Genomic DNA, 16391 nt, shown 5'->3' with positions numbered 1-16391 from the left:
TCTCCCTTCAGATGCAGGTGTCCTAAGTGACTTCCCTCCCCCACATTCTTTTTGTCTCTATCTCCTTTACTCACTTATCAGCAATCCTTGGGAGGCTTTCCACCACAGCTCACCTGATTATTTCCTTACTTTCTTCTAGCTTGAAACTCAAAGAGGCTAAGCGAAAGGGGAAAGCTTGCTTAGATGCAGAGTTCTAAGAATGAAGTAGTTGGGAGATTTGATGACCCACCGCTTAGTCCTTGGCAGGTCCAGTTCCTCTTCTCTTTTAGGATTCTAACACCGCTCCCTCTCCTCGCAGTTCACCTCATGAAGAGAACATGTATAAGGCTAAATACCTCTCTTCTGGGGTAAAATAATGTTACAGCAGCATTTAGCAAATCTTTTTAAATGTTCCAAGCTTCCAAGCTTAAGAAAACGTCCATCTGAGGATTTTATTTCCCAGTTCTGAAGGAATCCACACAAATTTAAACACTAAATAACTTACCTTTCCTTTAAATAAAAAGACAAATGACTACTGGTTTTAAATTGCTGGGTTTTATTAAGATAATTGGCAAAATTTCAACATACTTCTTACCTGAATGAACAGTTGTAATAAAATATGAAGGATCACTCATGACTACAACTGAACTCAAAAGTTAGCTGTAGAGCAGATCTGTGAATTGATGAATTTACTTGGTAAGAAATAATTCACTTCATTCGCTTCACTCCATAGAGAATTCTTTGCAGAGAAATGTTATGAACAAGAGAACAAAGCCTGTCTCTCACCAAAGAGCACCTAGAGTAAGAGTTTACAATGATGTATCTGGATTATCTAATTCATCAAAGTTTATTTCCTTTTCAAAAACAACTGCTGTGTCAGTCTGGAGTTCCCTGTCCTATTTCATGTTTTCTAATTAGTACAATAAATAGTCTTCAAAATAGAAGATAAAATGCTGCTACAGGAAGTAACAATTGTTTTTCAACACCATACCATTTGTCTGGAAAATCATTGTGTTATAATACTGGCAGTATCTTACTTTGTTTTGCAAGAGATATTTAAGCTATTTGCAGATCAGAATAGAAGAGTGGGCATTTGTCCTTTAACATCATGTGATTTTCAAAGGTGAAAAAAATTTCTTTTGCTAACGTATGATTCAAAGAAAAATGGTATCAAAGTATGGACAAAACTATAGTATTCCCTTTTATAGCCTTGCTTAGTTAAGAATGTTCACTGAGTGAATAAATTAGGTTTAAAAATTAAAACAATAATTTAGATCATTTTCCCACAAAGCCTTAGCAAGGATTTGATGGGGAAGGAAGTACTTGAACCATAGCAGTTTTATCTGTAAACACTGAACTTGGCCATGCATCATTTTCATCTGCCCACTGGATGTTGCACTTCTCACTGGCACAGTGTTCAACAGTGGAGTGTGGTTGTCATGAAAATGCAGTATTGACACTATACCACTATAAATGTGGTCAAAATTAGACTCAGTGTTGACATTGACATTGTTGCCATCGTCCTTGGAAAAGGTGTTACTTTCAAGGAGCCTCCTAAATGCAACAGTAACTTTAATCATAATAATTCAAGGACAATGGATGGCACTTCTAGGTAAAGAAAAGGTATATACATAAGAGTTTCTACCCATCCTCTTTAGTACAGACCTAAATGGGATTAGTAGCCCCAGTGTGTGTTGCTGTAATGTTGCCTAACCTCATATCCCTCAAAAGTACACATCTAGAAATTGAACAAAGGAAACCTTTAAATTGGGGACTGAGTCCCTTTGAAACTCACAGTGAATGTACAAGGAGTTTGTAATGACTTCAGTTGGTGACCTGAAGTCTGTTTCCCTAACCAGTACTACACTCTTGTTTGGATTTATTTTACTATTTCCTATTCTAACAAAACTTGTTTAGCAGGCAAACAGATTGATGCAGACCATGTTAAATTGAAAAAGTGATACTGCCACTCTTTAAGGATTGAGTGTAGAACTTTCACCACCACTAAATTACACAATGAATAAAAATACAAAACACATAATTCACAGACTATACCTCAGCATTAACAGTTTATATATATTATATAGATACTTTTATATCTGTCTAATATTTTTACAATCACCAGATACACCATCATTAAATACAAGTTACAGAAATATGTAGATACCATTAGTTAGAGGGTTACTTATTGCTTACGTCAGCAAGCAGCAGATAAGGGCACAGGATTTAAACTGAAGGGAACTACTTCCTATCACCAGTGGCATTAAGATACAACACTGCATTTCACAAAGCACTGCTTTTTATCTAGTTTGTAGAACCAAGAGCAGCATATATCAGACCAATAACCACTATTTTAGTATGTATTATAGAATTTTAAAGGATTTACCTTACAAATGGTACCTAACTACTCTATAAATATGCATGTTGTGAACAAATGAATAGTTGCTATTTTTTACAATATTGGTTTATAACGACCACACTAGAACTACTTTGCTTTATTTTCTAGAGAGCTAATGGCATGAGAAATGAGTTAACACTGTTGTGTAGTCGGACCTACAAAATCCACACCCTTAAAGATGGGTCTGTGTTTGTCCCAGTTTTACCCAGCCGTTTTCTTCCCCACTGAGAAAGCCTAGCGTGTGAAACTTTTTCCCTTTACCTTTATTCTGATCAAAAGCATTACCAATAGACAACAAGAGAAATTTTAAAAAGCTTTTTTTTTACTTCACTAAGCACTTTGGACTATAATGTGTACCAATAGTCTGCTGCCTCTGTTTTCTTGTTTTCTTAGATAATTTGATTTGAAACTGACACTGCACCTGATGGGTTAACAAGATCTAGGCTTCAGAAAGTGACAGCTATGAGTGAGGACCATGTGTGGGGCAAAGCCTCAGAATGATGAAGGTTCCAGTGCTTTCGTTGGGGCCATGTTGACTCCTTTTCAACCATTTGTCACAGACTTGAGAAGAAGAAATGACTTCAAAATCAAGAGAAAACAAATACTGAAAGTCTCTACTTACATCCAAATTTTTAAAAATAAAATCTGTAGATTAACAATGTGATCATTGCTAAAGTGAAGCTGTTTTTGTCTATTTGATGTAGCTCTACTGGTACCCAAAATATGCCAGTCATCTATGTCTTTAAAATTCAGGGATTTTCTGTTATGGGCCTGGGGAGCGTGTACTAGCCTATAAACACGTGATTAGGTGGGGGACACTTCTTAGCGAGAGCACTCACCCTTGTGAGTGAGCACTCCAGAGGTGCCACCCGTGGGCATTGGCCGGGCTGGTCTGCAGTTGACTAGGGCAGGGTAACACCAAGACATTCGTGACTCTCAGAGGATCAGAGGCTGCTTCACTTAATGAATGAATCTGATAGTTTATTTGTTGTCTTTAGTTGACAACATGCTTCTGGCTTGAAACTGCAGAAACAGCAAAAAGACAGTTTCAAAATATCAAATACAATATTGAAATGAGAAGCACGTGTCCTCTCTCTGCGGTCTGAGGCTACATGTAAGCAGGACACTGATGTGTCTTCCAGTTACAACTAAACAGACCTGGCTGTCAGTCATCTGCATTCTCAGTGGCTTCTGGGCTCACTTCAGGCAATACTTTCAGCCTCCTTCATGCTGATTACTTCACTCCCTTGGGGAAATAATTTTAGAGAAGATAAAAGTAGCATTTTCATTCTCTAAAATCACTTTTATTTTATAGTGGTAAATGCCTTTGCTGTCTGAACTAAAAAAAAGACAAAATACAGAAATGCTTTTGATTTTCTTTGTAAATGGCATTTTGACTCTATAGTGTATTTGTACCTGACATCATCTCCGTTAAATCAGTTTTATTCCTGAGATGAGGGTACAGTGGAAAACACATTAGCATCATAGATTAAAACCAGTTGACAGTGGTCTCCTAAAATGCTAAATAATAAAAATTCCACCAAAAGCACCATAACAGGTTATGAAACTCCCAAATAACTACAGCCCTAGGAAATATTTTTTAATTAAAAAAAGTTCATAGTCTTTTATGTTACAGGAAAAAAATCCATAAATCTTTCGGACTATAAACCGCCTCACAAGTCTGAGAATATGACACTTTTACACTGATTTACCACTTTCATTATTGTCAGTTAAAATCCATATGGCTTTTAGTCTTTCACCTACCCAAAAGGTTAGGGGCAGGGGTTCCTTCATAGTGCCCAGGATTTTGAGGGACATTTCCCAACCAAATTTAATTTAGCATTAAATTTTCCATAGACATATTAGGCACATCAGACCAGATTTCAACCACATTGAGATTTCAACACTGTATATCCTGACTGAAATAACTAACTCGAAAGCCTCCACTAGTGACATGAAGGGATGGTGGGAAGGGGGTTTTATATAGGTGTCGAGACACATCACAGGGACCAGTGTGTAATTTTGCAAGTGAAACTGCCAATACTTTTTTTTAGATTGAAAACACTGTACTTTGAGTTTCCTAGAGATCTATTTACATTGAAGAATTGAGCCATCCATGGATTCATAATGAAGCACATATGTTTTAGAAATGTCTACCTTGTTTCTACTCTGATAGTGGTGTTTTTATTGGGGAGACCTAGCTAACCTACTTGAAAGAAAAATTATTCTATTTTATAGCTCCAAGGAAGATCTGGGCATGGAATATCATGAGTCTTTCTGAGCTTCCTCATGTTTTCACTGTACCCTTTCCAACTATTTTGCCTCCATGGCAGAGAACTTCTTATCCTATTTCTCTTCCCACTTCCAGTAAGTGAGGACAGGCTAGTGCCTATTTTGTGGGAAGGCTCTTGAGCAGAGAGAAATGAATAAAACTTTGGATTAAACCTGAATCTGTGCCACTTCTTTGAGTAGTGGTGGCGTATATGAGACAATCTAGAAACTCTCTTCCCCGGGAATTTGAACTGTTCATTTTCCAACCCTGAACAGACAAGAGACAAGCTCTCCATTCTGTATATCTGCTTCCCTGTTGAACCCAAATTGAAAGCAGCGGGAAACTCTCCAGCACCACTCCATTCAGGCAATGATGACTGAACTGATTTTTTCTCCATCATTAACTCATTAATAAGATTGGCTTTCTTTGGTGCACCAGGACCAAACATTTCAACTGGTGGCAAAAACTGGGCACTGTGAGGTTTGCTTGCTTCTATTTGTGTGAGATCTAGGTAGCCTGGGTCTTCCAGCACGTTGATTTGGGACCCTGGGCTCAGACTAGTTCTATCAGTGAACGAATCCACACGCCCATCATAGCCTAGATCGGCTGGTGCTGAGCACTGGTGCTGAGGCCAAGGGCGTTTGCACTCTCCATGATTCTCCTTATCATCCCCACCATCTTCTTGCCCTCCTTGAAAAGAGTTCTCTGTCCAATCTGATTCCTCACTAACATTTACAGCTTTGTTCATGTCCCTCAGGAATACCACAATAACCGTGATGTTATCACTTGACCCAGCATCACGAGCTGATGCCACTAACTTGTGGGCAACCATGCTGCTGTCTCCGTTATTCTCTTTCAGGTGGTCGGACACAACTTTCACTGCCTCATCAGGGTTCACGGTGTCATAGAAGCCATCACAGGCCAGAATGAGGTAGTCTTCGGTCCCATCCAGAACAGTGGAGGCAGAATCTGCATCCCCACAGATATATGGCTTATGTTCAGCATCTCCTGCGGGAAGCAGAGTGTAGGGGCATCATTAGCCTTTGTTTTACCTTGCATGCTAAGAACGTTTATGACCAATGCCATGACTCTGATCACAACTTACTGGATTGTGAACTGAATTGACTGGAAAGAATTTATAAAATAGTTTTTGACAAAATACTTACATTCTCTGGTAATCAGATCTGCTTACTCCTTACTCCCAGTTAAATAATTGCTAAGTTACTGGGCATAAGTCCTTACCTAGCTTAGACTCTGAATCTGCACCTCTGGCTATGATTTAGGCTTAGCTGAGTGTAACAACAATGTCAGATCTAAGTTTGTTGCTGTACTGAAAAATTCAGTACACTATGTAGGAAAACATGGTTGATTTAGTAGATATGTTCTTTTGCAGGTGGTTTTGATTTAGTTGAAATTTGAAAACAAGTTCACATTGAAAGAAACAAACCAAAGCTCTGATCATTCTCTTCATTAAATCATTTTTGTTCTATTCTTGTTTAGAAATCAATAAATAGTTTCATGCTGCGAGCACAAAGGAAGGTTTGAGTTACACGAGATTATATAAATCAAGTCTAACTCCCTTAAGCCAGGAAGAGTTATGTGGCTGACCCAAGCCCTCACACATGGGAGCTGAATGCAGTTTTCTTGATTCCCAACCCACTTGGCTTTCTTTTTTTTTTTTTTTTTTTGAGATGGAGTCTCGCTCTGCCGCCCAGGCTGGAGTGCAGTGGCCGGATCTCAGCTCACTGCAAGCTCCGCCTCCTGGGTTTACGCCATTCTCCTGCCCCAGCCTCCCAAGTAGCTGGGACTACAGGTGCCCGCCACCTCGCCCGGCTAGTTTTTTGTATTTTTTAGTAGAGACGGGGTTTCACCGTGTTAGCCAGGATGGTCTCGATCTCCTGACCTCGTGATCCACCCGTCTCGGCCTCCCAAAGTGCTGGGATTACAGGCTTGAGCCACCGCGCCCGGCCAGCTTTCTATTTTTTAATGGTGCTTTTACCCGTAACTTCTAAAGAACAGACAAAATGTATGGCCATTTTTCTCTCATATTTAGAGATTGCCATATTCTTCATATGGCTCTGATCATCACCCCACTTCTGTCTTTATTGTTATTGTGCATTTCCCCGCTTATTAACAACTGAGAATTCAAGGTCTTTCTGGGCCTTTCTGTCTTCCTTTTCTTGCTTAGCTCGTCCTGTCACAGAATGACATCTGAGCTGGTCCTGAAGGGTAAGTTAGTTATCACCAGGCAGAGAAGTTGTCTCAGTTAAGGGAACAGGATAAGCAAAGGCAGAGGTAACTGTTAGGGAGTAATGTGCAGTTGGAGAGTAGGGTGCTTGGGGTAGGAACGAGACTGCAGACCTTGAGCCCACACTAAACTAAGTTTTTATCACCAGACTACTGAGATAATTGGTCATTTAGGATTTTCAGATCCAGAGCACTTCCAAATCCATTCATTTTGTTTACATTGATTACATTCCTTTAGGTACTTTGTGAGAGCACAGCCAAAGGGTCCTTAGCCTATGAGGTAACTAAATAGCTTATGACTACAACAAGGGACTCTCATTCACTTTTTTTTTTTTTTTTTTTTTTGAGGCAGGGTCTTACTCTTGTCACCCAGGCTGGAGTGCAGTGGCGCGATCAGGGCTCACTGCAGCCTCAATCTCCCAGGCTCAGGTGATCCACCTACTTCAGCCTCCCAAGTAGCTGGGACTACAGGTGCACACCACCACGCCCAGCTAATTTTTCTTTTCTTTTCTTTTTTTTGTAGAGATAGGATCATGCTATCTTGCCCAGGCTGGTCTTGAACTCCTGGCCTCAAATGATCCATCTGCCCACCTTGGCCTCCCAAAGCGCTGGAATTACGGGCATGAGCCACCACACTCGGCTCTCTCTCACTTCTTTTTTTTTTTTTTTTTTTTGAGACAGAGTCTTGCTCTGTTGCCCAGGCTGGAGTGCAGTGGCACAATCTTGGCTCACTGCAGCCTCTGCCTCCCAGGTTCCAGCAGTTCTCCTGCCTCAGCCTCCTGGGTAGCTGGGATTATAGGTGTACACCACCACACCTGGCTAATTTTTGTATTTTTAGTAGAGACGGGAGTTTCGCCATATTGGCCAGGCTGGTCTCGAACTCCTGATCTCAGTTGATCTGCCTGCGTTGGCCTCCCAAAGTGCTGGGATTACAGGTGTGAGTCACTGCATCTGGCCTCTCATTCACTTCTTTACAAAAAAATAAAAACAAAACAACACAGGGTACTGAGCAATAATTCCTAGAGTAGGGTATCATAAATCATCATTACATAGTATTATAAAAACAAGAACTAAACTCCAGATATTTACAAAGGGCTTTACTGTACAGCAGTGGCATACTGCTTAGTGGTTAAGGACACCAGCACTAGAGTCAGACTGCCTGGGTCCAAATCCTAGCTCTTCTATTTGTCACCTACACAACTCTCATCAATTACTATCCTTTCCATTGCACTAAAACCAAACTTTTTGACTCAGGGAAGATTAAAATGAAGATAAACTCACTTGAGTGATCTGACTATATATTCATTATTTCTAGTATCTGGTATGGGTTCTCTGACCCAAGAAAGTTGGCCAGGCGCAGTGACTCACGCCTGTAATCCCAGCACTTTGGGAGGCCAAGGCGGGAGGATACTTGAGGTCAGGAGTCCGAAGCCAGTCTGACCATCATGGTGAAACCTTGTCTCTACTAAAAATACAAAAATTAGCCAGGCCTGGTGGCGTGCATGTGAAGTCCCAGCTACTCAAGAGGCTGAGGCAGGAGAATCGTTTGAACCGAGGAGGCAGAGGTTGCAGTGAGCCCAGATTGCGCCATTGCACTCCAGCCTGGATGACAGAGGGAGACTGTCTCAAATAAAAAAGTTTCTTTCCAACATTTTACATTTCTGTTTAATCCTCAAATAGGCTAGAAAGCTCATTAGGAACTCTATGGATAACTCTGCTAGAACCAGTGTGGACACATGCCCTATCCAGCAGGTTGCATGATTAGATACACAGAACAACAAATAATTACTTAATATAATTACCTGGGTTAGTATATCTATTAGGTAAGAAATTAGTCTTCAATGTTATAAACGCTCATTTCACTCCTTCCATTCACAAACATACAACCCTCTCATCTTACTCATATCTAGGCTCTTCTCCCTTCATTCATTCATTATTTTTATTGTTTTATTTTGAGACGGAGTCTCGCTCTGTCTCGCCCGGGCTGGAATGCAGTGGTGCGATCTCAGCTCATTGCAACCTCCACCTCCTGGATTCAAGCGATTCTCCTGCCTCAGCCTCCCAAGTGGCTGGGATTACAGGCACGTACCACCATGCCCAGCTAATTTTTGTATTTTTAGTAGAGACAGGGTTTCACCATGTTGGTCAGGCTGGTCTTGAACTCCTGACCTTGTGATCCATCTGCCTCGGCCTCCCAAAGTGCTGGGATTAGAGGCATGAGCCACCGTGCCCAGCCCTCATTGATTATTTCTTACAGGAGTCAAAACCATCTTTCCCAAGCATGCTTTTGATTTAGTCAACTTCACTTCTATGCTATGGTGCCTCCATAGCCTGTTAGAGCTCATCAAAACTCAATCCATTTAAGCAGAAAATGCAAAAATTTAAAAGAGATATTTAAAAATAAATAAATAAAATCCAACATGGATTCAGTGTCCTTCATCAATTTACTAAAGTTCCCATCCCCTACTCTACCTGACTATATGATTATCATCATTATTATTTTCTGAATTCCATCTCTAAAAATAAATGTGATCTGAGTCACACTGTTCCCAAAAATCTTGTTTTAGTGCTTCAATTAAAAGACTACTGCAACTGTTAGTTTGGAACAGAACATACAAAGATTTGCACAGAGAAAATGCTGCCAAAGTTCTGGCTTTTCACCTGCTCTACTGTTGGGTGTCACATTCATGACATTTCGCCCCCAAATTTGGTAGGAGGGCATGAATATCCATTTCATGGTAGAAATGGCAACATCCTTTTGTCTTCAGCCTCCTCTCTCCATATGTTAGGAAACATATCATGCTTCTGTCAACTTCGGATCATAAGTCAGAAAGGCTCATGGGGAAAAACTGTTGAAAACCTTTTCATTTTTTAAGTATCATTTCTTTCCTGAGTAGAGCTGAACTCTGCCCAGGAGTCCTTTTCTTGTCCTTTTGCAGCCCCTATTTTATTCCATGTGGTTTCCAATTCTTTCTCAAATTCTTCAACTCCCTCATCCACTTAAGCTACTGGTTTTTGGTAAATGGCCTAATTTCCTACTTCAAAGACAAGTTGATCAGGCTTGAATTTTCTCAATTCGCCTCCCACTCCTGCCACACACACTCTCTTTGTTTAATCTGTAGCAATTCCCCCATATCAGCTACCATTTTCTCGGGGTAAGCAGTGTCCTTTTCCTGTCCTAACAGTGAGCCTGTGCTGCTGGTCCTGTCTGCCTAGGACTCTAGCTTCTCTCTCGTCTTCAATTTCTCCTCTACTTGCTCTCTTCCTTTTCCTACAAACATGCTTAAATCTAAAATCTCCTCATCCTAAAAATAGAAACAATAAAAGGGAACCCTTTCCTGAATCAGCTTTTGCCTTAAACCACCACACTATTTCCTTTCTCCCCTTCATCATCAAACTGCCCAAGAAATTAAATCTACGCTTGCTCCTTTATGTTACTGCCTATTCCCGCGTACCAGATTGTTTGTTGATTAGTAGGTTTTCCCACCTACCAATCCGTCTCATCAGTTAAATTGATACCCTCCTCCATATCCCTTTTTAGCTCTCCTCATCTCTGTAACTAACTCTATGAATGTCTCCCAGCCAGCCTGTTTCTACTCTAGCCCAGCTTCCATACAAATATCTTTATAAATACAAATCTGACCCTGTGGCCCCTCTGCGTATTCACCTGGTAAAGTCCAGACTACTTAGCCTTGCACATAAGGCCCTTCGCAATCTGGCACCAACACTGCTAATCTCTTACCACTCCCATCTCTGCTCTAACCTTCTGTACTTGTTGTTTTTCCTAAAACATGCCATGCCCTTTCAACCCCTGTGCATTTATGCTTCCCTCTACCTGTGTAGGGATTTCCTTCCCAGCACATTATCCTCCACATTCAACTCAAAAGTCACTCCATGTATGAAGTCTCCCTTATCCACTCTTAGATTATTTTTTATTATTAAAATAGAGATGAGGTCTCACTATGTTGCCCAGGTTGGTCTCAAAATCCTGGGCTCAAGCATTCCTCCCACCTTGGCCTCCCACAGTGCTGGCTGCCACACCCAGCCTTCTCTCTGAGATTGTCACTTATTAAGGGACATTCTTCCCATCTTTAGTTTTACCTTTTAGAAGAAGAGGCTGGTATCCTCTAGTAAGTTAGTTCTGTAAAAGCATTAAAGATGATCCTCAGTCCTCTGACAAAGACAGGTCAGATCAGGCGAAGCAGGTGTTTGGTTTGAGCTGTCAACCTAATTCACTGGCCACTCAAGCACTCATATAATGATTATTAATGTAAATTGGTTCCACAAATAGTATAGTCCTCTGGTTCAGTGATTTTCAGTCAAGGATAGCATTTGATGGGTGCTGGGTCCTGTTAAACCTACAATGTGCATGATAAAGACTTTTCCCCACCAAGAATAATAATAATAATTCCATAGAAGGGTATATTTTAGAAATGAGAAATTTCCCCTTTTTGGCCTTTTTCTAGAGTTCCTAATAACTCCCTCCAGTCTAAGGTCAAGCCAACTCTCAATTTTTCAGGAGGTATTTGTAGACTCTTTTAGCTCTCTATTTCTCTTTCAGCTTTCTGCTCATATTTGGGCCACTTCACAGCTTGCCAGCACCTTCCCAAAGAGTGGGAGGAACTCAAATCAGTGGTGAAAGCTAAATCCTTTCAGATTTTCTTCAGGTTCTGGAATTTTTTGGTAATGATTAAATTTTGAGACTAGATGTAAATTTCAACCATGTCTAATTACTTCATTTCTTCAGGGAAGCAGAGATTAAAAGCTGCAGTATACATGTAATGTACATATCACCCATATAGATACACATATTGATTTATTCTTTTTTAAAAAAACAGGAAGTGAAGCTAAGCCATGAAGCCTAAAATAATAAACCCAGGGCCCAAAGTGAGACAAAGATAGAAATAGCTTAATTCTTTGAACTAACACCCTTGCATTTTGTCCAGCCAACTTAGCTGTTTAATCTCTATGTTTTAGACTGAGTTTCATTGACTTTCCCCTTCTTTTGAAAAATTTAAGTCCCAGGGATATACGGTTCTTTGAAACCCCAGGGTTATCTGACAAATGACTGTATTCCACATACAGAAAGTAGTTTTCATATAAAAGCACGATGTTTTCCTATCAACTTATTCTGTTATTTATGTCATTTTAAAATTCATTGAAATAATTTAGAGGCATAAACAAAATAAATATGGATAAAATACGGAGAAAGGCTTCCATTCTCTGGAAAATACTGATTTGACCCAAAATGCAATGAAATAAGAAACACTGTGATTTTTTGTTTTTGTTTTAAGACAGAATCTTTCTCCCTTGGCCCAGGCTGGAGTGCAGTGGCACAATCTTGGCTCACTGCAGCCTCAAACTCTTGGACTCAAGCAATCCTTCTGCCTCAGCCTCCTGTGTACTAGGACTACAGGTACAAGCCACTATGCCCAGCTTTTTTTTTTTTTGAGATGGAGTCTCACTGTGTCGCCCAGGCTGGGGTACAGTGGCGCGATCTTGACTCATTGCAAGCTCCGCCTCCCGGGTTCACGCCATTCTCCTGCCTCAGCCTCCCGAGCAGCTGAGACTACAGGCGTCCGCCACCACACCCAGCTAATATTTTGTATTTGTAGTAGAGACGGGGTTTCACCATGTTAGCCAGGATGGTCTCCATCTCCTGACCTCATGATCTGCCCGCCTTGGCCTCCCAAAGTGCTGGGATTACAGGCGTGACCCACTGTGCCCTGCCTTTGTTGTTGTTGTTGTTGTTGTTTTTTAAGAGATGAAGTCTTACTATGTTGCCAGGCTGGCCTTGAACTCCTGGGCTCAAGTGGTCTGCCCGCTTCAACCTCCCACAACGCTGGGATTACAGGTGTGAGCCACTGTGCCCGCCCCAACTGTGGTTTGAAGCAGATTTGTGTACTAATGTTTAAAGGCTTCCATGAAATTTAAAATGTATAGAAACTAGGAAATTCTGCATTTCTTGATATGGTTCTCTTTCTTTTTTTGTTTGTTTGTTTTGTTTTGTTTTGTTTTGTTTTGTTTTGTTTTGTTTTGTTTTTTGAGACAGAATCTCGCACTGTCACCCAGGCTGGAGTGTAATGGTGCGATCTCCACTAGCCGCAACCTCTGCCTCCCAGGTTCAAGCAATTCTCCTGCCTTAGCCTCCCAAGTAGCTGGGATTACAGGTGCCCGCCACCATGCCCAGCTAATTTTTTGTATTTTTAATAGAGACAGGGTTTCACTATGTTGGCCAGGCTGGTCTTAAACTCCTGACCTCGTGATCCAACCGCCTCGGCCTCCCAAAGTGCTGGGATTACAGGCGTGAGTCACTGCGCCTGGCAGTTCTCTTTCAACAATGGAATTTAAGTATATAAATGTACAGGTTTAACTAAATCAAACAATTAAAAGAGACATCCAATTATTATTTTAAAGAATAGTAAGCATTCTGGTAATATAAATTATCATCTCAGGTTTCCTGTATCAGAGTTAATACAGGACAATGAGCTAGAAGAGGACAGTTTGGGGAAACAAAAATTTGTTTTTCCTACCAATAGCTCTGGAGACTGACAGACTTCCATTCACCCTCCAGGCACCAAACCAGACTACGCAACCTCCAAGGGCCTCAATTCGCTGCTTTTCATCCTAAACAGCAATGCAATAAAAAGAAGCAAATAACTGGATTCAGGATTTATTCCTTCACTTTAACAGTAAACAACAGATATAATACTCATCAGCTCATGAAAAGATTCTCCTTGTTTCTCCATTGGAGGGTGAGCACAGTTGCTGATGTAATAGCAATAACTGTAATAATTAAGGGAATCCTGGCCGGGTGCAGTGGCTCACGCCTGTAATCCCAGTACTTCGGGAGACCGAAGTGGATGGATCACATGAGGTCAGGAGTTCAAGACCATCCTGGCCAACATGGTGAAACCCCGTCTCTACTAAAAATACAAAAATTAGTTGGGCATGGTGGCGCAAGCCTGTAGTCCCAGCTACTCAGGAGGCTGAGGCAGGAGAATCGCCTGAACCCAGGAGGCAGAGGTTGCAGTGAGCCAAGATCACGCCATTGCACTCCAGCCTGAGCAACAGAGCGAGACTCCGTTTCAAAAAAAAAAAAAAAAAAAAATAGTAAGTGAATCCTAATCAATAACTAGAAAATCTAAAGTAATAACTAGAGCATGGGCTCTATTAAAACAGACCATACTTACTTCTCTGTCTGGTTTGTGTGGCTTCATTAGTTCAACAGCTTGACCCTTTCTCACAAGCATAACCTGGGAATCACCCACCCAGGCCACATGTAGCATGTTGCCTCTGATGAAAGTCACCACTCCTGTGGTCCCACATCTTAAGCTCTGAAAATAGTTTAAATAAAACTAGACTCAGTGAAAAGAAATAGATACGACATTCTTATTGAGAAGCAATTTATAATTAATATAAGCTTTTCAGCTGGGAGCTATACTATTAATAATGGAATTTCACACATATATAATAATTCATTGTCTCAATGCATTTTTATATGCATGTATGTATTTATATATATATACACACATAAGTCCCCCTGATCTGTGATATGCAGTGTGGGGATGATTATCAATTCTACTTTAAATACAGATAAGAAAACTATGGCAGGTTATGTGGCTTGCCCAAGGGCAGGTAACTATTAGTACATAAAACAGAATTGAAATTCTTTTTCCTCCCAGTCAAGCACCAAATCCTCTATACCAATCCTCAGAGTAAAAATGTCTATATTCTGCTCTCCATTTCATTACTGACATCATATTTGTTCAGTGGGAGAGTCCTAGCTGTACGAAATGATATATAAAACATATGATTGGTACACAACAGATGCTCTAATCTCTGGAAATTAAGCTAAGGAGCCAAGAGACAGCTTACGTTCCCTGGAGTACTAAGATGCTTATACCTTTAAAAAATATCCTCCCGACAGTATTTTTAGAGGCCTTTGCTTTTGGAACATTGCATAAAGAACTAACAGCCTGGAATTTCACTGCAGTAGCTACCACTGTACTTAAAGCTCTTGATCCTACTATACGAAAATGACATCCCCATTTGACATGAGTCACCACCAAATGAGCATGACTTTCTGTTACTAAGGACCTGGCCTAAATTAGAACCAATGCGTCAGGGGTGGTAAAAGGCCTCTTGTATCCAATGAGAAAAACAACTTCTCATTTCCCCTCTATAGGGAAAGTTTGTTATAAATCCTCACCCACCAATAAAATGTCTTCCCACACAGAATGTTCAAAAACTCAGCCCCTAGAACACATGATAAACACACTTCAGTGCATATGCCCTGGAGAGAACAGGAGGCAGGGCTGCTTCACAACAGGAATAGCTGCTTTCTTCCCAGCGGTTAACGGCACACGGAAGCATAAGAAGGAGAAAAGGGGCTGCTGAGACAAACCTAAATTATTCAGAACTATTGACAGAACTGAGAGACGCCAGGGTCGTTGACGAAACAAATGAGGTAAACATGGTTAGGAAAAAAAAAAACAAAAAACAAAAAAAAAACATAATTTTGAGAAGACAGAGGAAAAAGAATAGAATAGAGGATAAAGAAGACAGAGTGATTCTCTTTGTTTCACATTGGTGATTACAGGTCACCTCTCAGGGGCCCGCTGTTGTCCTCAAATCAGATGATAAAAGCCCGCAGCTTCAAGAGAGGCAGAGCCAAGCAGAACACAGGTCCTCAAGAGACTGGGAGCTCTGAGGTCAAGAGCAGCTTTATTCTCCAGCACCACCTCTTTGTGTGGACTCTACTGGTTACTGTTGGATTTGCATAGTAATCCAAACTTAGGGGAGGGGAGAGATTAAGAATAATTCTCTTTCTTAATACCAAATAGGTCTGAATTATTGTTTCATTAATTCCAAGCCCCATTATTGCTTGTAGCATAACTATGCTATCAAAAAAATGGATTAAATGATTACCCTGATCTCTCCAAGCCCATTTTAAAAAGAGTTAATGTGCCGGGCGCAGTGGCTCACGCCTGTAATCCCAGCACTTTGGGAGGCCGAGGCGGGTGGATCACGAGGTCAGGAGATTGAGACCATCCTGGCTAACATGGTGAAACCCTGTCTCTACTAAAATACAAAAAATTAGCCAGGCGTGGTGGTGCGCGCCTGTAGTCCCAGCTACTCGGGAGGCTGAGGCAGGAGAATGGCGTGAACCCAGGAGGCGGAGCTTGCAGTGAGCCAAGATCACGCCACTGCACTTCAGCCTGGGCCACAGAGCGAGACTCCATCTCAAAAAATATAAATAAATAAAAAATAACTCTTTTTTTTTTTTTGACTTTAACTCTTTTTTAAGTCACAGTGCAGGAGTCTTATTTTTTGTCTATCTACTTCTGTAATTACTTTTAAAAATTAAAAATTATTTTCTTTCTATTCATCCCTAGTTAAAAATTCAATATAGAATACTGTAGTTAATTATGTACCAATACCCAGAACCATAATTAGATTTTTTTTTTTTTTTTTTTTTTTTTTTTTTTTTTT

At 40.6% G+C, this 16391-nt stretch overlaps 1 protein-coding gene across 1 annotated transcript in view; it reads right to left on the bottom strand.

Annotated features, from left to right (window-relative positions):
- Positions 1-518: 518 nt before the first annotated feature.
- PPM1E (protein phosphatase, Mg2+/Mn2+ dependent 1E) overlaps positions 519-16391 on the bottom strand; it is a 231637-nt gene continuing 215764 nt past the window's right edge. Inside the window, exons 6-8 of the mRNA XM_017861585.1 lie at positions 14090-14233; positions 13430-13523; positions 519-5657 (exon numbers count right to left, since the gene is read on the bottom strand). Of these exons, the coding sequence (XP_017717074.1) occupies positions 4600-5657; positions 13430-13523; positions 14090-14233 (1296 nt within the window). The 3' untranslated portion in view covers positions 519-4599. The remainder of the gene's footprint in view (positions 5658-13429; positions 13524-14089; positions 14234-16391) is intronic.

This window comes from Rhinopithecus bieti, unplaced genomic scaffold (assembly GCF_001698545.2).
Source record: "Rhinopithecus bieti isolate Rb0 unplaced genomic scaffold, ASM169854v2 scaffold_57210, whole genome shotgun sequence".
NCBI classification, from domain to species: domain Eukaryota; kingdom Metazoa; phylum Chordata; class Mammalia; order Primates; family Cercopithecidae; genus Rhinopithecus; species Rhinopithecus bieti.
The sequence above is the reverse complement of the archived record's forward strand: the minus strand, read 5'-3'. Positions and strand labels throughout refer to the sequence as shown.